At 43.8% G+C, this 26,100-nt stretch overlaps 1 protein-coding gene and 2 long non-coding RNA genes across 3 annotated transcripts; 1 reads left to right on the top strand and 2 right to left on the bottom strand.

The window, feature by feature from the left end:
- Positions 1-13,449: 13,449 nt before the first annotated feature.
- Positions 13,450-15,601, bottom strand: LOC129818223 (uncharacterized). The gene is made up of 3 exons (XR_008753919.1): positions 14,976-15,601; positions 14,482-14,671; positions 13,450-13,571 (listed from the first exon to the last, which is right to left on the bottom strand). It is a non-coding gene; the product is annotated as an uncharacterized LOC129818223 (long non-coding RNA).
- Positions 15,602-17,664, top strand: LOC129818222 (uncharacterized). The gene is made up of 3 exons (XR_008753918.1): positions 15,602-15,695; positions 15,819-15,947; positions 16,097-17,664. It is a non-coding gene; the product is annotated as an uncharacterized LOC129818222 (long non-coding RNA).
- LOC129818220 (ras-related protein rab7-like) lies at positions 16,486-20,920 on the bottom strand. Its single transcript, XM_055873956.1, has 6 exons — positions 20,707-20,920; positions 19,875-19,953; positions 19,351-19,477; positions 18,750-18,968; positions 18,421-18,549; positions 16,486-18,114 (listed from the first exon to the last, which is right to left on the bottom strand). Exons 2-6 carry the CDS (start codon positions 19,925-19,927, stop codon positions 18,028-18,030), a joined length of 615 nt encoding a protein of 204 aa, XP_055729931.1. The 5' UTR covers positions 19,928-19,953; positions 20,707-20,920; the 3' UTR covers positions 16,486-18,027.
- Positions 20,921-26,100: the final 5,180 nt, after the last annotated feature.

The raw sequence follows: 26,100 nt of genomic DNA, 5'->3' as shown, positions 1-26,100 counted from the left end.
AGGCTTCCTCGGCATACACATCACGGACAAACTGAAATGGTCCACCCACACAGACAGTGTGGTGAAGAAGGCGCAACAGCGCCTCTTCAACCTCAGGAGGCTGAAGAAATTTGGCTTGTCACCTAAAACCCTCACAAACTTTTACAGATGTACAATTGAGAGCGTCCTGTCGGGCTGTATCACCACCTGGTACGGCAACTGCACCACCATCAGCCGCAAGGCTCTCCAGAGGGTGGTGCGGTCTGCAACCTGGCTTCTTCACGCATCTCACCGAAACAAACATCTATCTGGTAAGAAGAAGGGGTGGGGGGGTGTATGCCTTATGATTAACGAGACGTGGTGTGATCATAACAACATACAGGAACTCAAGTCCTTTTGTTCACTTGACCTAGAATTCCTTACAATCAAATGCCGACCGCAATATCTACCAAGAGAATTCTCTTCGATCATAATCACAGTCGTGTATATCCCGTCCCAAGCAGACACATCGACGGCCCTTTGACTGTATGTAAACTGGAAACCACATATCCTGAGGCTGAATTTATAGTAGTTGGGGATTTTAACAAGGCTAATCTGAAAACAAGGCTCCCTAAATTTTATCAGCATATCAAATGCGCGACCCGGGCTGGCAAAACCCTGGATCATTGTTATTCTAACTTCCGCGACGCATATAAAGCCCTCCCCCGCCCTCCTTTCGGAAAATCTGACCACGACTCCATTTTGTTGCTACCAGCCTACAGACAGGAACTAAAACAGGAAGCGCCCGTTCTCAGGTCTGTTCAACGCTGGTCCGACCAATCGGATTCCACACTTCAAGATTGCTTCGATCACGTGGACTGGGATATGTTCCGCATACCGTCGGACAATAACATTGATGAATACGCTGATTCGGTGAGCGAGTTTATTAGCAAGTGCATTTTGATGTTGTACCCACAGCGTCTATTAAAACATTCTCCAACCAGAAACCATGGATTGATGGCAGCATTCGCGCAAAACTGAAAGCGCAAACCACTGCTTTTAATCAGGGCAAGGTGACCGGAAACATGACCGAATACTAACAGTGTAGCTATTCCCTCCGCAAGGCAATCAAACAAGCTAAGCATCAGTATAGAGGCAAAGTAGAGTCGCAATTCAACGGCTCAGATACGAGAGGTATGTGGCAGGGTCTACAGTCAATCACGGACTACAAAAGGAAAGCCAGCCCCGTCGCGGACCACGATGTCTTGCTCTCAGACAAACTAAACAACTTCTTCGCTCGCTTTGAGGACAACACAGTGCCACTGACACGGCCCGCTACCAAAACCTGTGGGCTCTCCTTCACTGCAGCCAACGTGAGGAAAACATTTAATCATGTTAACCCTCGCAAGGCTGCCGGCCCAGACGGCATCCCCAGCCGCGTCCACAGAGCATGTGCAGACCAGCTGGCTGGTGTGTTTACGGACATATTCAATCAATCCTTATCTCAGTCTGCTGTTCCCACATGCTTCAAGAGGGCCACCATTGTTCCTGTTCCCAAGAAAGTGAAGGTAAATGAGCTAAATGACTATCGCTCCGTAGCACTCACTTTCGTCATCATGAAGTGCTTTGAGAGACTAGTCAAGGACCATATCACCTCCACCCTACCTGACACCCTAGACCCACTCCATTTTGCTTACCGCCCCAATAGGTCCACAGACGACGCAATCGCAATCACACTGCTCTAACCCATCTGGACAAGAGGAATACCTATGTAAGAATGCTGTTCATCGACTACAGCTCAGCATCTAACACCATAGTACCCTCCAAACTCGTCATCAAGCTCGAGACCCTGGGTCTCGACCCCGCCCTGTGCAACTGGGTCCTGGACTTCCTGACGGGCCGCCCTCAGGTGGTGAGGGTAGGTAACAACATCTCCACCCCGCTGATCCTCAACACTGGGGCCCCACAAGGGTGCGTTCTCAGCCCTCTCCTGTATTCCCTGTTCACCCATGACTGCGTGGCCATGCACGCCTCCAACTCAATCATCAAGTTTGCAGACGACACTACAGTGGTAGGCTTGATTACCAACAACGATGAGACGGCCTACAGGGAGGAGGTGAGGGCCCTCAGAGTGTGGTGTCAGGAAAATAACCTCACACTCAACGTCAACAAAACAAAGGAGATGATTGTTGACTTCAGTAAACAGCAGATGGAGCACCCACCTAGCCATATCGACGGGACAGTAGTGGAGAAGGTGGAAAGTTTTAAGTTCCTCGGCGTACACATCACGGGCAAACTGAAATGGTCCACCATTTTTACATTTTTTTTACATTACATTTACATTTTAGTCATTTAGCAGACGCTCTTATCCATAGCGACTTACAGTAGAGTGCATACATTTTATTACATTTTTTACATACTGAGACAAGGATATCCCTACCGGCCAATCCCTCCCTAACCCCTAACCCGGACGACACTATGCCAATTGTGCGTCGCCCCACGGACCTCCCGGTTGCAGCCGGCTGCGACAGAGCCTGGGCGTGAACCCAGAGACTCTGGTGGCGCAGCTAGCACTGCGATGCAGTGCCCTAGACCACTGCGCCACCCGGGAGACCCACACAGACAGCGTGGTGAAAAAGGCACAAAAGTGTCTGTTCAACCTCAGGAGGCTGAAGAAATTCGGCTTGTCACCAAAAACACTCACAAACTTTTACAGATGCACAATCGAGAGCATCCTGTCGGGCTGTATCACCGCCTGGTACGGCAACTGCTCCGCCCACAACCGTAAGGCTCTCCAGAGGGTAGTGAGGTCTGCACAACGCATCACCGGGGGCAAACTACCTGCCCTCCAGGACACCTACAGCACCCGATGTCACAGGAAGGCCAAAAAGTTAATCAAGGACAACAACCACCCTAGCCCCTGCCTGTTCACCCCGCTATCATCCACGAAGGTGAGGTCAGTACAGGTGCATCAAAGCTGGGGCCGAGAGACTGAAAAACAGCTTCTATCTCAAGGCCATCAGACTGTTAAACAGCCATCAGTAATACAGAGAGGCTGCTGCCTACATACAGACTCAAATCATTTGCCTATTTAATAAATGGATCACTAGTCACTTTAAATAATGCCACTTTAATAATGTTTACATGTCTTACATTATTCATCTCATATGTATATATTGTATTTTATACCATCTATTACATCTTGCCTATGCCGCTCGGCCATCGCTCATCCATATATGTATTTGTACATATTCTTATTCCATCCCTTTACATTTGTGTGTATAAGGTAGTTTTTGTGGAATTGTTAGATTACCTGTTAGATATTACTGCACGGTCGGAACTAGAAGCACAAGCATTTCGCTACACTCACATTTACATCTGCTAACCATGTGTATGTGACCAATACAATTTGATTTGAAAATCAGATCAATCATTGTGAACAGCAGCAGCAGCACAATAGACTGTTGTCACTACTAACTGGCGGAATGTAGAATGGTTTAGCTGCACTCACTCACCCCAAACCACAAGTACTTTTCATGAGAACATTCATATCTGTGTAAGTGTTTGATTATTGTAGTGATTTGGTGCATTGTGTAGGCTTATTGTTCCTGAAAAGAGCCTTAAACTGTGAATATGGTTTTATGAATATTTCTGGTTTTGTGTGATTTTTGTGTCCCACCTGTCCTCCATCTTTCAAATAAACAAACAGTGTTCAGTGGAGCCTGGGCTTCTGAGCTCCTCTCCTCCTCAGAACAATTACTTCTTATTAGAGAGACTTTCTCTCTCTCTCTCTCTCTCGCTCTCTCTCTTTTTCAGGATAAAAAGTAAATGGAATGGAGCTACTGTAAGCACAAGCAAAATCCTAGAGGTAAACCTGGTTCAGTCTGCTTTCCACCAGACACTGAGTGATGAATTCACCTTTCAGCAGGACAATAACCTAAAACACAAAGCCACATCTACACTTGAGTACTTACCAAGAAGACAGTGAATGTTCCTGAGAGGCCAAGTTACAGTTTAGTCTAAAATTTACTTGAAAATCTATGGCAAGATCTGAAATGGTTGTCTAGTATTGATCAAGCAATATAATTGGATGATTTTTTAAAGAATAATGGGCAAATGTTGCACAATCCAGGTGTGGAAAGCTCTTAGAGACTTACCCAGAAGTACTCACAGCTGTATCCGCTGCCAAAGGTGCTTATACAAAGTATTGACTCAGGGTGTGAATACTTATGTAAATGAGATATTTCTGTATTACATTTTCAATAAATTAGCAATTTCTTTGAAAAACATGTTTTCACCTGATCATTATGCGGTATTGTGGGCCAAAAATTATATATTTCATCCATTTTGAAGGCACAGTATGTGTGTGTGTGTGTGTTATCAGGGGGAAAGAGGTCATTTGTGAAGGTGGACAGAGTTTCCAAGATGACCTGTGTTACCCGGGGCAACTTCTTAGGATCTGATAACATCTCATAGCTCACACACACGCACGCACACGCACACACACACACACACACACACACACACACACACACACACACACACACACACACACACACACACACACACACCTCTTCAGCCTATAATGGGTTAAATGATCTGATAAGGACCTCAGTGCTGTGACGTCTGAGAACGGAAATGATCCTGTTTTACCTTTCATTAACTTTCCCCTCATTCACTCTCACACTCATTCTCACACTCTTCCTCTCATTATTTCTCCCATTCTTCCTTTCACACACACTGTCACCTCTCCCTCCTTCTGGGTGGTTCTGCATGACACTGTGTTCTGTTAAGGTATTCAGAAATTTCATACAGGGTTTCAGGTTTTTATTTTGCTTATATGTTATGACTAAATGTTGTGGAACTGTACACTATTCTCCGACCCATTCAGAACATATCAACACAAACAAATCTCTAGAATATACTTTGTTTTGTAGAAAACTGTCATGAAGAGCATGTGAAAACAACAGCTGATTGTCTAATTACCTGGAGATTCTATAATCCTCAGCTCACCCTGGCAGAGACAGCCTGTGTACCTGATAAACCCACCTGGTATACTTGGTAAACCTAGTATACCTGGTAAAAGCACCTACACCTAGGCAGGTTCGCATTCAAAGGATTTTTAAAGCCTTGAGACAATTAATACATGGATTGTCAGTGGTGGAAAAAGCACCCAGTTGTCATACTTGAGTAAGAGTAAAGATACCTTAATATAAAATGACTCAAGTAAAAGTGAAAGTCACCCAGTAAAATACTACTTGAGTAAAAGTCTAAAAGTATTTGGTTTGAAATATACTTAAGTATCAAAAGTAAATATAATTGCGTAAATATACTTAAGTATCTAAATTAATTCCTTATATTAAGTAAACCAGAAGTCCCCATTTTTTTTAATGGATAGCCAGGGGCACACTCCCAACACTCAGACATCATTTACAAACGAAGCATGTGTTTAGTGAGTCCGCCAGATCAGATGCAGTAGGGATGACCGGGAATGTTCTCTTGATACGTGTGTGAATTAGACAATTTCCTTGTTCTGCTCAGCATTCAAAATGTAACGAGTACTTTTGGGTGTCAGGGAAAATGTATGGAGTAAAAAGTACATAATTTGCTTTAGGAATGTAGTGAAGTAAAAGTAAAAGTTGTCAAAAATATAAATAGTAAAGAACAAATACCCCATAAAATTACTTAAGTAGTACATTCAATTATTTAGACTTAAGTACTTTATACCACTGTGGATTGCGTATGTGTGCCATTCAGAGGGTGAATGGGCAAGACAAAAGATTTAAGTGCCTTTGAACGGGATATGGTAGTATGTGCCAGGCGCACCGGTTCGTGTCAAGAACTGCAACGCTGCTGGGTTTTTCATGTTCAACAGTTTCCTGTGTCTATCAAGAATGGTCCACCACCCAAAGGACATACAGACAACTTGACACAACAATGGGAAGCATTGGAGTCAACATTAGGAAGGTGTTCCTAATGTTTGGTATACTCAGTGTGTGTTTTTAAGTCAGAACTCTAGATCCCAGCCAGACTCCTCATCTGGGGGCGGGTCCTCGTTGTCATCAGGGAAACAGTCAAAGTTGCCAGTGTCCAGTGGACCCTTCACCTGGGAGAGAGGAGATAGTGCTGTGTGTGTGTGTGTGTGTGTGTGTGTGTGTGTGTGTGTGTGTGTGTGTGTGTGTGTGTGTGTGTGTGTGTGTGTGTGTGTGTGTGTGTGTGTGTGTGTGTGTGTGTGTGTGTGTGTGTGTGTGTGTACTCACAGTAGGAGTGAAGGGAGGGGCCAGAGTTGCCTGTCGGAGTCCCTCCCAGTTAAAACCTTCAAACCACCTGGAGACAAACAGGAAACAGTCACACCCAGTCACACCCAGAACCAAACAATCACACCTCTCCTCTCCTTGTAGTATCAAGACGACCTGGGCTGTGTCCGAAATGGCACCCAATTCCCTATAAACTGCAGTGCCTTTAACAAGAGCCCTATGTGGCCAATAGGGTTCCATTTCAAGTGAAGGCCTGAAAAAAGACAACCTTGACAAAGTCAATAACTGACTCTTAGGCATAGAACTGAGGCGAAATCATATCTGTTTCTTCAACTGCTCTAGTGAGAATCAGGCCTGTATGGTAGCTAAAGAATTCAACTTTATTTCAGAAAATATAGCTATTTCTATTCCATGCAGTCCTATTGGTAGGTAGGAACAGTAGTCATCATCACCATGGTAATTCTTACTTGTGTTTTTGGATGGCCTTCACCCCGTTCTTCAGGTTCCCCACCCTCTCAGATGGGTTGTCCCTGTGCAACTCACACACACACACACACACACACACACACACACACACACACACACACACACACACACACACACACACACACACACACACACACACACACACACACACACACACACACACACACACACACACACACACACACAGGTGGGTGTACCTGCCGCTGAGCAGTTCGTAGATGAGTATCCCCAGGGACCAGCAGTCAACCGAGACATCATGTCCCTTGTTCAGAATGATTTCTGGGGCCACGTACTCTGGAGTGCCACAGAATGTCCACGTCTTTTGACCAAGACCCACCTTCTTAGCAAAGCCAAAGTCGACCTGATACACACGCATACGCGAACATGTACACGCACGCACACACACACTACACTGGGAGCTTTTCCTGTTTCTGTGTGTCTGCAGATTAAGAAAAACCACACTGCTGGTTTATTCAGAAACTGTATGTTGTGTCGGAGATGTAACCGCAGGAAAAGGTGTGTGTGTGTGTACCAGTTTAGCATATCCTCTGTGGTCCAGTATGATGTTTTCAGGTTTGAGGTCTCTATAGATGATCCCTCTAACATGGAGGAAGGCCAAGGCCTCTACAATACAGCCTGTATAAAATCGTGTTGTGCCGTCATCAAAAAACCCCTGGAAGAGTCAAGATGAATTTATTTGAATAGTCCCCTATTATAGATGATCTATGGATGATCAAAACTATCAACAAACTATAAAATGCATGTCTAGTGATATGCAACAAGTTACTAGGATTAGGGTTAGGGTTAGAGCTAGGGTTAAGGTCGGAGCTAGTGTTAGGTTTGGAGCTAGGGTTATGCTTGGAGCTAAGGTTAAGGTTGGAGCTAGGGTTAGGTTTGAACCGGGATGTGGACATAAAGTTAGGGTTAGGGTTGTGGTTGAGGCTAGGGTTAGCGTTGAACCAGGATGTGGACATGAAGACAGTGTTTAGGTACAAATCACATTTTATTGGTCACATGCGCCGAATACAACAAGTGTAGACTTTACCGTGAAATGCTTACTTACGAGCCCATTCCCAACAATGCAGAGTTAAAAAGTAAGAAAAATGTTTGCTAAATAAAAAAGTAAATGGTAAAACAATAAAATAACAATAACGAGGCTATATACTAGGAGTACCAGTACCAAGTCAATGTGCAGGGATACGAGGTAGTTGAGGTAATTGACGTAATACAGTAGGTACATATAGGTAGGGGTTAAAAGTGACAAGGCAATCAGGATATATAATAAACAGAGTAGCAACAGCGTATGTTATGTGAAGAGTGTGAAAGTGTGTCTTTGTGTGTGTGTGTGTGTGTGTGTGTGTGTGTGTGTGTGTGTGTGTGTGTGTGTGTGTGTGTGTGTGTGTGTGTGTGTGTGTGTGTGTGTGTGTGTGTGTGTGTGTGTGTGGCATCAATATGCCTGTGTGTGAGTGTCTGTAGTGAGTGCATGTGTGTGTTGGAGTGTCAGTGTTGTGAGTGAGCATAGAGCCAGTGCAAGAGAGTCAGTGCCAAAAAATGAAGAACTGTTGAACTGTTCAGCAGTCTTATGGCTTGGGGAAGAAGCTGTAAAGGAGCCTTTTGGTCTCAGACTTGGCGCTCAGGTACCGCTTGCTGCGCGGTAGCAGAGAGAACAGTCTAGGATTTGGATGGCTGGAGTCTTTGACAATTTTTAGGGCCTTCCTCTGACACTGCCTAGTATAGTCCTGGATGGCAGGGAGTTCGACCCCAGTACTGGCCCGAACACAGTACCCTCTGTAGCGCCTTGCAGTCAGTTGCCGAGTAGTTGCCGAGCAGGTGATGCAGCCAGTCAAGATACTCTCAATGGTTCAGCTGTATGACTTTTTTATTTTATTTTTTATTTTTTAAATTTTATCCCCTTTTCTCCCCAATTTTCGTGGTATCCAATCGCTAGTAATTACTATCTTGTCTCATCGCTACAACTCCCGTACGGGCTCGGGAGAGACGAAGGTCGAAAGCCATGCGTCCTCCGAGGCACAACCCAACCAAGCCGCACTGCTTCTTTAACACAGCGCGCCTCCAACCCGGAAACCAGCCACACCAATGTGTCGGAGGAAACACCGTGCACCTGGCCCCCTTGGTTAGCGCGCACTGCGCCCAGCCCGCCACAGGAGTCGCTGGAGCGCGATGAGACAAGGAAATCCCTACCGGCCAAACCCTCCCTATCCCGTCGCCCCACGGATCTCCCGGTCGCGGCCGGCTGCGACAGAGCCTGGGGGCGAACCCAGAGACTCTGGTGGCGCAGTTAGCACTGCGTTGCAGTGCCCTAGACCACTGCCCCACCCGGGAGGCCCCTAGCTGTATGACTTTTTGAGGATCTGAGGGCCCATTACAAATCTTTTCAGCCTCCTGAGGGGGAAGAGGCGTTGTTGTGCCTTCTTAACCTCTCTAGGCTAGGGGGCGGTATTCACACGTCCAGATGAAAAGTGTGCCCAAAGTAAACTGCCTGCTACTCAGGCCCAGAAGCTAGGATATGCATATTATTAGTAGATTTGGATAGAAAACACTCTGAAGTTTTTAAAACTGTTTGAATGATGTCTGTGAGTATAACATCACTTTTTTGGCAGGTGAAACCCTGAGGACAAACCATCCAGGAATTTCTTTTTTTGAGGTCACTCTCTTTTCAATGGGTTTTCTATGGGGATCTAGATTTCTAAGACACTTGCTTGCAGTTCCTATCGCTTCCACTGGATGTTAACAGTCTTTAGAAATTGGTTGATGTTTTTCCTTTGAGAAATGAAGAAGTAGGGCTGTTCAGAACGAGGGTCGAGTGAAGTGTACTGTTGTGGTTGGGGCGTGTGATCTGAAAGCTCGCTCCACTTTGTTTTTATCCGTTATTGAACACAGTTTATCCCGTCTTAAATTTTATCGATCATTTACGTAAAAAAATACCTAAAGTTGTATTAGGAAAGTTGTTTGAAATGTTTGGACAAAGATTACAGGTAACTTATTAGATATTTTGTAGTCATGTTGTGCGAGTTGGAACAAGTGTTTTCGTGGATCAAACGCACCAGAATAAATGTGCATTTTGGAGATATAACAACGGAATTAAACTAACAAAAGGACCATTTGTGATGTTTATGGGACATATTGGAGTGCCAAAAGAAGAAGCTCTTCAAAGGTAAGGCATGAATTATATTGTTATTTCTGAGTTTTGTGTCGCGCCTGGCGGGATGAAATATGATTGTCTGTGTTTGTTTGATGGGGTGCTGTCCTCAGATAATCACATGGTTTGCTTTCGCCGTAAAGCCTTTTTGAAATCTGACACCGTCAGATGAACAAGAAGTCAAGCTTTAATTTGACATATTGCATGTGTATTTTCAAGAATGTTAAATATTTACAATTCTGTAGTTTGAATTTGGCGCACCGCACTTTCACTGGATGTTGGTCAGGTGGGACGGTAGCGTCCCATCTAGCCTAGAGAGGTTTTAACGACTGTGTTGATGTGTTTGGACCATGATAGGTCCTTAGTGATGTGGACACCGAGGAACTTGAAGCTCTTGACCAGCTCTACTAGAGCTGCGTTGATGGGAATGGGGGCGTGTACTGCCCTCCATTTCCTGCTTTGTCATGCTGACGTTGAGGTTGTTGTCCTGGCACTACCCTTCCAGGTCTCTGACCTGCTCCCTATAGGCTGTCTCATTATCGTCGGTGATCAGGCCTACCATCTTCATGACGGCTGCAAACTTAATGACGGTGTTGGAATCATGCGAAGCCATGGAGTCGTGGGTGAACAGGGAGTACAGGAGGGGAATAAGCACGCACCCCTGAGGGCCCCCCGTGTTGAGGGTCAGCGTGGCGGATGTGTTGTTGCCTACCCTCACCACCGGGGAGTCCAGGATCCAGTTGCAGAGGGAGGTGTTGAACGCTGAGCTGTAGTCAATGAACAGCATTCTCACATAGATGTTACTTTTTTTGTCCAGGTGGGAAAGGGCAGTGTGGAGTGCAATTGAGATTGTGTCATCTGTGGATCTGTTGGGGCGGTATGCAAATTGGAGCGAATTGGAGTGGGATGATGGTGTTGATGTGAGCCATGACCAGCATTTCAAAGCATTTCATGGCTACAGGGACTATGGTCGTTTGCCTGAAATATGTAGGTTTTATAGAATGGGTCAGGGAGAGGTTGAAAATGTCAGTGAAGAAACTTGCCAGCTGGTCTGCGCATGCTCTGAGTACGCGTCCTGGTAATCCATCTGAATGTTAACCTGTTTAAAGTTCTTACACACATCGGCTACGGAGTTCGTGATCATACAGTCATCTGGAACTGCTGGTGTTCTCACACATGGTTCAGTGTTGCTTGCATCTAAGTGAGCATAGAAGGCATTTAGCTCGTCTGGTAGGCTAGCGTCACTGGGCAGCTCTCGGCTCTGTGTATGGAGGAAAGGTGATCTAGAGTGTATGTGTCTCTGTGTATGGAGTAAAGGTGATCTAGAGTGTATGTGTCTCTGTGTATGGAGTAAAGGTGATCTAGAGTGTATGTGTCTCTGTGTATGGAGTAAAGGTGATCTAGAGTGTATGTGTCTCTGTGTATGGAGTAAAGGTGATCTAGAGTCTATGTGTCTCTGTGTATGGAGTAAAGGTGATCTAGAGTTTTGATCCTCTAGTTGTACAGGTGACATGCTGGTAGAAATTAGGTAAAACGGATTTCAATTTTCCTGCAATAAAATCACCAGTTTATGGTCCTATACAACTTGTTGAGTGCGGTCTTAGTGCCAGCATCGGTTTGTGGTGGTAAATAGACAGCTACAGAAAATACAGATGTATGGTCTACAGCTTATCGTGAGGTATTCTAACTAAGGCGAGCAGAACCTCGAGACTTCTTTAATATTAGAGATCACGCACCAGCTGTTATTGTCAAAGAGACACACACCACCCGCCGATCTTACCGGACTCTGCCGTTCTGTCCTGCCAATGCATATAAAAACTAGCTAGATGTATTTTATTTATGTCCTTGTTCAGCCGTGACTTCGAGAAGGATAGTATATTACAGTTCTTAATGTCCCTGTTGATAAGATAGACTCGTACAGAGCTAGTCCAGTTGATTCTCAAGCGATTGCACATTCGGCAATAGAACAGAGGGTAGAGGCGATTTATTTACTCGCCACCATAGTCTTATCAGAGTGCCTGCGCGCCAGCCTCTATAGCGCCGTCTCCTCCTCCTTCGAGTGTCAGGATTTGGGCCTGGTCCGTAAAATTCAATATGAAGTAGACATCCTCATCCAAATGGAGGTTAGTGATCGCTGTTCTGATGTCCAGTAGCTATTTTCAGTCACAGAAAATGATGTCGGAAACATTATGTACAAACAAGTTACGATCAGCGCAAAAACCCTCCACAAAATAGCACAATATTGGTCAGGAGCCCGTAAAACGGCCGCTTTCCAATGCAGCTCCATTGTGGTTGAGGTTAAGACTTGAACCCGAGATGTGGACATGAAACTAGGGTTAGGGTTTTGGTTGAGGGTAGGTTTAAACTGGGATGTGGACATGAAACTAGGGTTAGGGTTTTGGGTGAGGGTAGGTTTAAACTGGGATGTGGACATGAAGCTAGGGTTAGGGTTTTGGTTGAGGGTAGGTTTAAACTGGGATGTGGACATGAAGCTAGGGTTTGGGTTTTGGTTGAGGGTAGGGTTAAACTGGGATGTGGGCATGAAGCTAGGGTTAGGGTTTTGGTTTAGGGTTAAAGTGGGATGTGGACATGAAGCTAGGGTTAGGGTTTTGGTTGAGGGTAGGGTTAAACTGGGATGTGGGCATGAAGCTAGGGTTAGGGTTAGGGCATAGCTGGTTAGGCAATTTGTTTACAGTCAGGTTTTACTTGCAGTTGCTCTAGACTTACAAAACACCCACCTGTCTCTCAGTAGAGTCCACAGTTCTCCTCTCAGACAGGCCTCCAGCAGCATGTACAGATATTTAGAGTCCCTGAACGTCCAATACAACCTGGATAGGACACACAGCGTCAGTGTGTTTATCTGTGTACCTGACGGTGAAGGGGCTGTGTGGTGTGTGTATCTGTGTTTGTGTGTACCTGACGGTGAAGGGGCTGTGTGGTGTGTGTATCTGTGTTTGTGTGTACCTGACGGTGAAGGGGCTGTGTGGTGTGTGTATCTGTGTGTACCTGACGGTGAAGGGGCTGTGTGGTGTGTGTATCTGTGTTTGTGTGTACCTGACGGTGAAGGGGCTGTGTGGTGTGTGTATCTTTGTTTGTGTGTACCTGACGGTGAAGGGGCTGTGTGGTTTGTGTAACTGTGTTTGTGTGTACCTGACGGTGAAGGGGCTGTGTGGTGTGTGTATCTTTGTTTGTGTGTACCTGACGGTGAAGGGGCTGTGTGGTGTGTGTATCTGTGTTTGTGTATACCTGACGGTGAAGGGGCTGTGTGGTGTGTGTATCTGTGTTTGTGTGTACCTGACGGTGAAGGGGCTGTGTGGTGTGTGTATCTGTGTTTGTGTGTACCTGACGGTGAAGGGGCTGTGTGCATCCATCATGATGCGTCTCTCTGAGAGGATGTGGCCCTGTTGGCTGGTGTCCATAATGTGACGCTTCTTTAGAACCTCCAGAGCAAAGGACCGACTGGTGTCACTCTTTAACTGAACCTGAAGACACACACATTATACAAATTAAACACACACACACACACTCATGTAAGCGAGCACACATTATATACACACACACTCACACTTACCAGCTCGACGCGACTGAAGCATCCTAGTCCGAGGGTGCAGATGACGTGGAAATCAGTGAGAGACACACTGGAGAAAAACCCTGCCTCTGCCTCCAACCTTGATTGACAAGGGGTCAATCAATTGCCCGATATATTTTCACTGTAATTAACAAGTCTGTATGGTTATATACAGTTGAAGTCGGAAGTTTACATACACTTAGATATTAAAATTAGTTTTTCAATCCCTCCACAAATTTCTTGTTAACAAACTATAGTTTTGGCAAGTCAGTTAGGACATCTACTTAGTGCATGACATGAATAACTTTTTCAACAATTGTTTACAGACAGATTATTTCACTTATAATTCACTGTATCACAATTCCACTGGGTCAGAAGGTTACATACACTAAGTTGACTATGCCTTTAAACAGTCCACCTCTCTCTCTCTCTCTCTCTCTCTCTCTCTCTCTCTCTCTCTCTCTCTCTCTCTCTCTCTCTCTCTCTCTCTCTCTCTCTCTCTCTCTCTCTCTCTCTCTCTCTCTCTCTCTCTCTCTCTCTCTCTCTCTCTCTCTCTCTCTCTCTCTCTCTCTCTCTCTCTCTCTCTCTCTCTCTCTCTCTCTCTCTCTCATGAGAAAGAGATAAAGAAATAAAGAGCAGAAGAGTATCGAGATGTCAGTATGTGTGTGTGTGTGTGTGTGTCTTTGTGTGTGAGTGACCTGTCTGCCCCTGCTACAGTGAGCTCACTATACAGAGTATTATCTCTCTCCCTCTCCCCTTTCTGCTAGTCTATTACACCTTCTCACCTCTCTATATTCTCTCTCAACGTCTCCCCTCCCTCCCTCCCTCCCTCCCTCCCTCCCTCCCTCCCTCCCTCTGAAAGGCCCAGTGCAGTCAAAACAATTGATTTTCCTCCGTATTATATATATTATGTTTTTGCTTTGTCATTGTGTGGTATTTTGTGTAGATTGATGAGGGGGGAAACAATTTAAGTAACAAAATGTGGAAAAAGTCAAGGGGTCTGAATACTTTCCAAATGCACTTCATGACAAGTTTGGTATGGTACCTCTTACCTGTGTTCTCAGTGGTCCCTGGGTGTTGTAGAGCTTTGCAGTGTTGGTCCAATTCAGTCTGCAGGTGTCTGATGAGGTCATCTTTAGTGTCCAGCTCCAACTCCAGCTCATCTATCAGAGTGTCTCTCTGACGGAGCTCCTCGATCTTCAGCTGCAGCGCAAACTGCAGGTCCCTCAGAGTACCCATAGCCTTGATATGCACACATTCAGAACACACATAGCAATCACACACAGGATGCACACACACAGGAATGGAGAATAAATAATTTATTTTGTGAGTTTTGGGGACAGCTCCACCACATGCAAAATCCTTGATTATTCACTGGTTAATCCCACAAACATAAATACATTGAAATAAAATAACGATATGCACATACAGGTTACAATAAAACTGAAATATAGAAACACACATACACCACGTGCTGATACTTTGGGAATGTCAAGTTCATGCAGTTATTAGAAAAATACATTTGAAAGTGTAAAAAATATCCTACCTTTGTCCAAACGTTGGTTGTGTGTGAACAAGAAGCGCGTGCTGATTTCTCCTGTTAGCGCTCCATTCACAGTTGTGTGCGGATCTCTCATCTCATCATGTGTCAATTGATTTATAGCTGATGTGAAAATCGAGCAGGATAGGATAATCAAACAGAGACCGCGACGAATGTGAATTAAAAGGGTAATTTTAAAGGTGTGAAAACTTCAGATGATGGAGAGAGATACCAGACACATTCGCCCCATCTGCCGGTTGCGCTCTAGTGAAGATTTATAACCGAGCACTGAATGGACAATTTCTACAGTAGGCAATATTGCCGTGCAATTATGCATAAAAGTTTGGATCTTTTTTTTTCAGAAATGTATGGGCGATTAGTTAACATTAATTAAATAATAGCCTTGACACCATGCACATGATCACAGGGTTTGCTTGTGATGTTTCAAGCTGAATATGTTGAATAGTTATATTTTTAATAAGATTGATGACACCAGTTAATACACGTTTTTGTATTTTTTGTGTTGGCAAATCCACTTTCTTATGTATCTGAAAACACAGCAGTGTAGTCATCAATCGTGACGAATCTCCACATCATGTTTTAAATATATATTTGTTGCATTCACGGGGAATCTGCAATGCGGTCGCAAAAACTAGATTTACCTACTAGAATAACCACCATGGCTGCACCCTGCACTGAAAACAATCACAAAGGCACACTGGAATTGTATCCTTTTTACCCAATATAAAACGGCAGTATAATGTTTGTTGACATTAACTCTTGATTGTATTCATATTTTGGTAATTTTACATGAAAGTTAGAGTGAAAGCTTCCTTGACAGTTCCGCAGTGCTCTGGACGTCCCGTTCCCATCAACTCGCGAAGCGTCCATCGCGCTCCAGTCCCTCTCCCCAAACCGCGAGCCCCGGAAAGGAGGGATCAGCAAGGAGTTCACTGTTTCCGGTAGCACGCTGTCTGTGTGAGTATCTGCTGTATGTGTACTACCACCTAGTGTAATCAATGGTGTAGGAGTATGGAGGTACTACTGTAGGTCATGTGAATCCCTCCCTCATCTCTTCTTTCACCATCTCCTGTCTCTTCCATACCTCTCACACCATACCCCATAAGGAGGTGGAGGGCAGATGAGGCCCGTATCCTGCGTGTCTCTGTAGGGTCGTTTATGGACCACCTCTCCCTGGTGATGGAAACCATGGAGTTGTTCGGACCACCTGTCCCTCAGTGACCACTCACTCAGCAGTCTCTGTTCTACAATGACCTGCAGAGAACCAAGAGGAGCAGTGTTATGCTGAACAGAGGGGTCTCTCTGGCCGACAGACCCAGCAGAAGCATGCTGTGCACCTCGGTACAGAGCGTCCCACTTTCAATCCTCTGCTATTCAAATTGAAGGAACTGGATTGTCTTACACCAATGCAACATTTCTGTAGTTGTTGCATTAGAATGTGATTTAGAGCAGTGGGCCTGCAGGTCTAAGACTAAAAAAAAAGACAACTGACACATTTCCATAAAGTAGACATTTATGTTTTACAGTGAAGAGATATGCAACAAAAGATGACAGTTGAAGTAGGAGCTGTGTGAAAATGTTCACGTAGATAGATGACTAAGGATTTTTGCTCATTGGTTGTTGGCATGAATGAGACAAATCATTTATGTTACTAGAACACACAGCAACGCTAGTGGATGGTGTAGAATAGGAAGGCAGATTAAAGACAGTGGAATGGAAGAAACTAGGAGAGGTGATCAGTAGGACCAAAGAAGGGCACGGTACACTGTTAGGGCAGAGGACATGGGTCCAGTCCCAAACCCTCCCCTCTTTCCCTAGAAACTTCTAGATAGCCTCCTGGTAGACCTGAGAAGTAGTGTAAGCAATATGACCAACTACTATTTCACTAGAACCACACTGCTTACACAAATCAGATAATTTTTAATCTATTAGGAGCCTTGAGGGGGCTAGGGTTTAAACTTTAGACAGGCCCATAGTGACTGCTCATCTCATGTCCTCATTCCATAAAATGTATGACCAGCCTCTACAGGGATATAGTTGTGTAGTATGAATAACAAAATAAGAAATGTACTGAACTAACCAGTATAAAAGAACAGAACCGATGTTGCTGTTGGGTCGAGAGAATGTCAGTGCACACCGTCGTATTCTGATTGCACACATTTACCTTCACTGTATCTGGTTAGCTTATCACCCTCTACACAACAGCTTAAAACAGAAACTTATGAAATACAACTGATTCAAATAGAAACATGTCAAAGGGTCTAGGGGTTGACAGTTTGGCAACATAAGGACTGCTGAAAGGCAGAAAAACACCACATATACTGTATATATAGATTGATATGACAGATCTGCCGCAGTAATACTTGTCATGAGATGAAAGGCACAGAGAGAGAAGAGTAAGTAAGAGTTGCTCCTAACCAATCCCTCTAATGGTTAAGGTTAGGCCAAGAGTAATCTGATCCTAGATCAGTAGTTAATGACAACTTCTACTTTGATCACAAACAAACAGACAAATAGTCTACCTCAGTATAAAAGTAAGGATGAAACAATTAAAACGACAAGAACTAAAAGACATGACAACATTATTAGAAATGATTATAATAGGAGCATCATGATTGTATTTTCCATAGTATCACCGGTTCTTCTATCTTATTAAAAAGTGATGCTGTGCAAATGGGGGATTCTCCTCTCCTTCCTGTCGGTCAGGTCACCACGGGAGACAGTGAGTTTAGAAAAATGTGTTTTCTTTCTTTTCATCTGGAATCTTCTGTAGCTGACTGAGGAAGGGAGGGCAGAGACAGGGGGGGGGGTCCCCACCTCTCTTCATGGGGTGCATCTCAATAGTCTAAAGTGACTTCCTCCCCTTCATCTGCACTGATGTGAGAACACAGGAAGGCTGTGGGGAGATGGCCTTTGCTTTACCTGTCCCAATCTTTCACACCAGTGCAGAGGACGAAAAGAAGACAAGGAGCACTATTAAGATGCACCCATGTCCTCCCGGTCCTCTCCTCCAGCCAACGTCCGTCCGTCGTTGGTCTCAGCAGGAGCAGCCGTCGCTGGAGGAGGGCCGATCGTCTCTCAGTTTGATCTGGTCTGGGAAGTCATACGTCTCCACCTCAGACTCCTACAGACAGAGACAGTGTGCAAAAACAGCAAGTAGAAGAATTTAAGAAAAACAAATCTTCCTCATTTTGGTGAGACCGATACGATCTGCTGTACTGAGATAACCCATCCAATGTGAGTCTGAGTAGGATTCAAACCTCTAAATACAGCCTAATACATACTCTTAAAGTAGGTACATTTGCAAAGTTTGACTATGATAGGAGTTCCAGAGAGCAGCCTCAGTGAACGGGTGGAGGTGCTCTGCCTACCAGTGTGTAAGGAGGGCATGTTTGGACAGGTGTTCCCTGTGGCAATATTGTGTGTGTACCTGTTTGAGGGCGTTGCGGGCGATGGTCTGGAATGCTTGGTCTACGTTGATGGCTTCCTTGGCACTGGTCTCAAAGTAGGGGATGTTGTTCTTACTGGCACACCAGGCCTGGGCACGCTTTGTCGTCACCTAGACAACAGTAACACCATGATATCATTAACACCACTGTGTCATACACACTTCCTCATACATCATTAACACCAGTGTCGTACACACTTCCTCATACATGGAACCATCTATAGCCACAAACATTTGACAAGGTCTGACTGTACTGCCTACGCTCCACCACCTGTCTGTTCCGGCTCTCCAATGTACGGACACACACCTACCTGTCTGTTCTCGAGGTCAATCTTGTTGCCTAGCACCACAAAGGGGAAGTTATCTGGGTCTCTGGGGCTGGCCTGGATCAGGAACTCATCCCTCCAACTGTCCAGAGTCTTAAAGGTGTTGGGCGCCGTGACATCATAGACCAGCACACAGCAGTCAGCCCCACGGTAGAACGCCACACCCAGAGATTGAAACCGCTCCTGCCCTGCCGTGTCCCAGATCTGTCAGGAGAGGTATGTTAATTATTATGTTTTTGGTATTTTAGTACTTTGTTATATTGTTTTCAATATGTGATTACACTAAGAGGAAGAGAGGGAGCGAGAGGGTCGGAATGAAGAGGGAAAGAGCGAGGGTGCGAGTGGGGAATGAGTGTAAGATAGAATTGCATTGTCTGTTTTCACAGAAATGTGCCTTGCAACATAAGGGGGTGTGGGGAGAGATGCGTAAGAGGCCAAAAAGAAAATAGGATAAAACTATGACTCAATCACAGGATGAAATTTGCCCAATCTCTGATTCAAACACACTATGACATATTTGGCAGAGGTAAGCACCCATGAATAGGCTAATAATATAGAAGAACATACAGAACCACACGAGACCAACCTGCATGGTGACCAGCCTGTCATCCACCATCACCTCCTTGGTGAGGAAGTCAGCTCCTATAGTGGCCTTGTATTGGTTACTGAACCTCTTATTTACATACTGGTTCATCAGCGATGTCTTCCCTACCCTGGGGACACACCAACACAAACACATTTAGAACTGTAGCTATTTAGTAGAACAGCCAGAGAAGGACTTGAAACACTGACCCCCCTGCACAACTACCTGTGCCATAAAGGTCCTGACTTCTTTACAGAGGCTGATGTACATGTAAGAGTGCTACGGAAAAAATACACACTTGAGCGGTAAAGTTCAAAATAAGTGACATCTAGTTGTGTAAACACCATGATCTTCTGGGCCCAGTTTTGAAGTTATCAGATAGGATTAAATGCATAGAAACAATGAATAGAATGAGTCCCCATTCAAGTCAATGATTAGTCTGTTCTATTCATTGTATTTCTATGCATTTAGTACTTTCTGGTAGGTGAGGTCCAGATAACTGGAAAAACTGGGCCCAGGTCACTCACCCAGAGTCTCCGAGGATGATCACCTTCAGCAGCACCTTCTTACGGGAGGCCATCCTTCCCTGGGACTAACGTAATTATGCTGAGAAAAGACGGGGGGAAAGAGTCAACTGGCTGGACTTGTAGCTGGCATGATCTATTCTAGGTCATTTAACGTACAAGACACAGTAGGCTATTGGTTTAATTGTGATAACAGCCATAGGCTCCAGTGTTACTGACACATTGCTAAAGGGAACTTGTTTACACATCGTGTGATACAGACTTGCTAGTTAACGACTTTGCTAGTTAAGAACCTTTAGCAAATTAGCATACCAGCTAGCTAAATATGTAACAAGCTAACTCTTTGAAACATGACAGTGGACCTAGCGAGAAAGCTTTGGGCATAGTAGAAATCGAATAAGTAGGACTTATTAAAGTTGTCATCTTACCAACTGTAGCTTATAATACAAAATGTGACATTATCGTTACCAGCCAGCAGGTGCAGCGAATGCTAACCTTTACTACCGACTGGTCACACTGTAGTGTCGTCTACAGACTGTCAAACAGCTAACGTTAACAATATAGTAGTTAACTATATAGGCAAGCGGCTCATGCTGTTTGAGACCAACCAAGCACGCCGATAATATGCAACAGGAAGTGTAAACCAGATGTATCTAGCTAGCTAAACGTCGAAATGCTAATTAGCTAACTATATGGACTGGCACAGAAAACCCAAACACAAATGTTGTAGCAAGCTAGCTAAAAGTGCCTAGTAAGCAAGCTAACATTAACCAACTAACGTTAGCTAGCTACAGATTGCGTAAAAAGACAAAATGTCGACCAGTTTTAACATTACCTGTTCAACAATCAAACGGCGATAATACGACGCGGGGACAAAACGAAAAATGTTGTCCTTATGTCAGTTTGCTGGGATCTATGTCTATTTTTCTTAAACGTGAAAATCCTGACCACCTAGCTATCGTTAGCCAGCTTCATAAAACCTTGTCCCAGGTTAGCTAACTTGCTAAGAACATCCGCTTTTTGTTACGCTATTGCTGGCAGAGTCACGAGGGACTGACGTGTCTCCAGGTCAAAACCAATGAACGCCCTTCACATTTTGTGTCAAATAGCTACAGTATGTATAATGTATGACATTCCATGTTTGGAAGACGATGTCAGTCTGACGATGAACATTACATGGCATTAAGAAGATATTATATCTGGTAGGTTTATATCACAGTTATATAATTTTAGCATTTTTTAAACCTTTATTTAACTAGGCAAGTCAGTTAAGAACAAATTCTTATTTACAATGATGGCCTACCCCGGCCAAACCCGAACGACGCTGGTCCAATTGTACGCCACCCTATGTGCCGCCCTTATTTCTCTGTCTTTCTTGTATTGCCAACATTTAATCCTGCATGTTATATTAAATCCAAAACAATACATAAATTGACTGTTTTTGACTTGATTATCAGTTGGAAAAACAAAATACCTTAACACTTTTTTGTTGTTGCTTACCCTAGTATGAAATAAAATGCCATTTCATACACGATTTTCATGCACTCTTTCCTTGAGCTATTGGAGGTGCCACATACCGATTATTATCAGGTGGGTAGTTAAGAAGCCAACTGCGTCAAAGACTCAAACAATGATGGACTGGCATACCTGTGTCACATCTATTTCGTGCACCGCATTTTTTTTTGGGGGGGGGGGGGGGGGGTTTGCCTGTTTTACATGTTACTTTGGCATTAATACGTGTCACATATCAGTTTTCAAACAATGTAAAAAAATAAAATAAAATGTTAATAAAGCCACATACAAACATCGTCTCTTTTTTGCTTTCTTGAGTAAGGCAGCTCCAAAATGCAGGTGTTTCAGCATTGCTCAGTGCTTTCTGTGGTGGTGGGGCAGCCAGCGGATAATACAGAGCGTAAGGGTTGGTAATGTTCTCTAGTTGCGCTGTGATTGGCTCAGTGTTCTGTCACTCATTGGGACACTACGTCACTGCCAAATCAAAGGGTAGAGATAAAAAATTCAAGTCCCTTGGATGCTGCCATATAGTTATATTAGAAGGGCCCATCCAACAAGGCTCAAGGTCATTGGCCAGAGATAAAATAAAGACAAATCACATTATATCTGCAGTAGCTTTGATTGAAAGATGGCTCCGAAGAACATGGCTGACGTTTTACATTCTCCCAACCAATTGTGCTATTTAAAAAAAAAAAATGTAAGCATTTTGTGTAACTTATTTTTTTACATATTGTGTACATAATGCTGCTACCGTCTCTTATGACTGAAAATAACTTCTGGACATCAGAACAGCGATTACTCACCGTGGACTGGTAGAAACCTTTTCCTTTAACGAGTCTGAGAAGGATATCCTGCTCTCACTGGAACAGGCCCAGATCCTCGCCTTTTTGTGTGAAGAAAAGACACAGGAAAATTGGCCGCAGATCGGGCAGGCTTCTGAGAATCCGCAGTAAACTCCCACTGCCATCCGTTCTTCTTGTCAGAGGAAAGAACCATAAAATGTCAGAGACTCCAGTCACGCAAGTTATAGACTTTCCTCTGCTACCGCACGGCAAGCGGTACCGGAGCGCCAAGTCTAGGACCAAAAGGCTCCTCAACAGCTTCTACCCCCAAGCCATAAGACTGCTGAACAATTCATACAATCGCCACCTGACAATTTACATTGACACCCCCCTCCCTCCCTCCCTTTTGTACACTGCTGCAACTTGCTGTTTATTATCAATGCATAGTCACTTCACCCCCACCTACATCTACTAATTACCTCAACTAGCCTGTACCCCCGCACACTGACTCGGTACTGGTACCCCCTGTATATTACCTTGTTATTCTTATTCTTATTGTGTTACTTTTTATTATTACTTTTTATTTTAGTCTACTTGGTAAGTATTTTCTTAACTCTTGACTGTTTTTGACTTGATTATCAGTTGGAAAAACAAAAAACCTTAACACTTTTTTGTTGTTGCTTACCCTAGTATGAAATAAAATGCCATTCCATACACGATTTTCATGCACTCTTTCCTTGAGCTATTGGAGGTGCCACATACCGATTATGTTGGTTAAGGGCTTGTAAGTACGGATTTCACGGTAAAGTCTACACTGGTTGTATTTGGCGCATGTGACAAAGTTTTATTTGATTGGACAGATCATACTTTCAAAATCTTAGCTAGCAGTCATCATCATGAATCAAGTCGACAATCTACTGGCAAATCCTTGTCATATGAAGAGAAATAATGAAGATAAATTATAGATCACATTTATCGGTTCTCATCGGACATTGGACATAAACATTTCACAACAAGCAGGAAATTGAAAATTCAACATTGAGTGGTTTGGAAGAAATCAGTGGCTAACTGCAAGCATTGCAAAGCAATCACTAGCCTGCTATTCAGTGGAGTGGGTGTGTGGTCCAAAGTCTGGGTTTAAGGGTCTCTTTTCCAAGCTTAAAATTATAAACATTCAACATTGGCCATGCTGTCAATCCAGCATGATTTCTGCCGCGGTCAAAACAACTTAACTTGGAATTGGGAAATATGACGTCAGTGAGTTCAAGACAACTGGGAACTCGGGGGAAAAAACAAGCTCCAAATGGGAAATTAAGTTTTGAACGGTCATCAATCTCGGAATTGTAAATCGGGAACTCAGGCCTCTTTCTAGAGCTCCGACCTGAAGATCACTGACGTCATCATGATTCCCAGTTGTCTTGAAAGCACCATAAATGCAGAGAATGCCAGACTTTAATGACATAGTTTGATGACAAAATTCGTCACCTTCCTGTTCAAGTGAGCACAGCACAACAAGGTGAGTCCAAAAATGTATTGTATGCTGCTGCATAAATGATGTAATATGCCAGGGAGATATGTATACTGTAGCTAAGAAAGTAATACTAAGTGTATGTTGTGTAGTAAACTGTTAGTAGCCCATGTTCCTCACCCTAATAATTTGGTATATTTCCCCGTCTTAATTTCGCCTACTGTTCTGACTTGGTGGTACACTGTTCTGACTTGGTAGCCTATAACCTGTTTTAGATCAAAGTAATCATCAAATATTGTAAGAGCTTTCATTGTTTACTTATATGCCCACTTTTTGTATCCTACTGTTCTGACTTGGTGTACAGGGAGAACACTGTAAGAACGGCCCATGTTCTAAATTCTGTCGCTGTACATTATAAAAGTGCTGAACAAATAGTTATATTGACTACGTTTGTCCTAGCTCGCTCATGAATAAAATTATGAAATTGCCTCTTATCCGCTTCCTTATGTCATAGTTTGTACATCTCAATTGTCAGTAGAAACCAAATTTGTTTATGCAAGTCTGCCATATCAGCTATGTTTTTTTAAGGCAGTAAATGAGGCTGAATGAACTGATAGCCAGGTATAGCATTGGTAAAGTGTTGGGACTTGTCAGGATGGTGTATTAGAGGCGAAGTCAAGTGCAGGAGAGCAGATTATAATGAACAGGCGTCCTTTATTATAGTTCCAAAAAACGAGAGCACTACATGAAACAAACACGCTCAAAAAACGGAACATAAAAGTAGAGCGCGTAAACCAACACCAACTAAATGAAAACAATTACACACAACACATGATGGGAAACAGAGGGTTAAATACAAGTAGCATAATTGGGAAAATGAAAACCAGGTGTGTATGGAAACAAGACAAATGGATATACGAAAAACGGAGCGGCGATGGCTAGAAAGCCAGTGACGTCGATCGCTGAACGCTGCCCGAACAAGGAGAGGGGCAGACTTCGGCAGAAGTCGTGACAGGACTGCTGTTGGGACTCTGCTGTTGGGACAGCTTTATGTAGGCCCTAACAGTTTGTGGGCACCATTTGTCACTGTTATAGTGCAATTAATGTATTGTTTACAGTGGTGTAAAGTACTTAAGTAAAAATACTTTAAAGTACTACTTAATTCGTTTTTGGGGGTATCTGTACTTTACTTTACTATTTATATTTTTGACAACTTTTTACTTCTACTTCACTACATGCCTAAAGAAAATAATGTACTTTTTACTCCGTACAAATGTTTGAATGGCTACTCTGATCTGGCAAACTCAATTTTGGTGATTTTGTTGGTGACTTTCATATTTACTTGAGTAATTTTCAATGAGGGTATCTTTACTTTTACTCAAGTATGACATTTGGGTACTTTTTCCATCACTGCTCCCTCCCCGCTTTTACATCGGCACCAATATTTTTTTCTTAATTAGCCCATATGTAATGCATATACAATGATTTGCATTGTGGCCAATGGAATGGGTGGAGTAAAAGGCCAACAACACTCCATATTATTCAGAGCCCCATGAAATGACACCATATATATATATTCTACAGACCCTGACTACTTACCTACACACGCACACACACACATACCTTTTTTTCTCTCGCACCATTGGTTAGAGCCTGTAAGTAAGCATTTCACCTGTTGTATTCGGCACACGTGACAAATAAACTTAGATTTGATTTGAAATAGTGTTATTCTCCTCGCGTGAAAAGGTGGTGGTAACATGTTGCAGTATCAATGTTTTTACATATGAATAATAAATCTATCAACACATCTCCTGTGCTACACTTGCAACACGAACCCTGGATCATTGCTACTCTCCCTTGCAGTATGGCTACAAAGCCCTCCCCCGACCTCCCTTCGGCAAATCAGTTCAGTCCTCCATTCTGCGCCTCCCCACCTATAGGCAGAAACTTAAACAGGAAGCTCCCTTGGTAAGGACTGTTCAACATTGGTCTGACCAATCAGAATCTATGCTTCAAGATTGTTTTGATCATGCGGACTGACGTATCTAAACCAGTAACCGTGGATAGATGTCGGCATTCACGCAAAACTTAAAGGGCAAACCACCGCATTTAACCATGGTAAAGTGACTGGGAACATGGATGTGTACAAACAGACCAGCTACGACCTCCGTAAGACAATCAAAGAGACAACACGACAGTAGAGGGACAACCCTAAGTCGCAATTCAATTGCTCAGACACAAGACGTATGTGGCAGGGACTCCAGACAATCACAGATTATAAAAGGAAAGCCAACCACATCACGGATACACCTTGCTCCAGGACGAGCTAAACACCTTCTTCTTTGCCCACTTCGAGGAAAACAAAAAATTTCTCAGTGACCGTGAGTAAGTCTTTTACGAGTGTTAACCCTCAGAAGGCTGCCATCCCAGATGGCATCCCAAGCCGCATCCTCAGAGCATGTGCAGA

The sequence above is a fragment of the Salvelinus fontinalis genome, chromosome 21, assembly GCF_029448725.1.
Source record: "Salvelinus fontinalis isolate EN_2023a chromosome 21, ASM2944872v1, whole genome shotgun sequence".
NCBI lineage: Eukaryota > Metazoa > Chordata > Actinopteri > Salmoniformes > Salmonidae > Salvelinus > Salvelinus fontinalis.
The sequence above is the reverse complement of the archived record's forward strand: the minus strand, read 5'-3'. Positions and strand labels throughout refer to the sequence as shown.

Bases quoted from the DNA above. Each gene is read 5' to 3' on its own strand.
- LOC129818220 (XM_055873956.1), bottom strand. From the start codon at position 19,927: ATGGCCTCCCGTAAGAAGGTGCTGCTGAAGGTGATCATCCTCGGAGAC. The intron at 19,478-19,874 runs GTGAGTGACCTG...GTGTGTCCCCAG, and splicing joins ATCATCCTCGGAGACTCTGG to GGTAGGGAAGACATCGCTGA. The intron at 18,550-18,749 runs GTAGGTGTGTGT...ACTGTTGTCTAG, and splicing joins TTGACCTCGAGAACAGACAG to GTGACGACAAAGCGTGCCCA.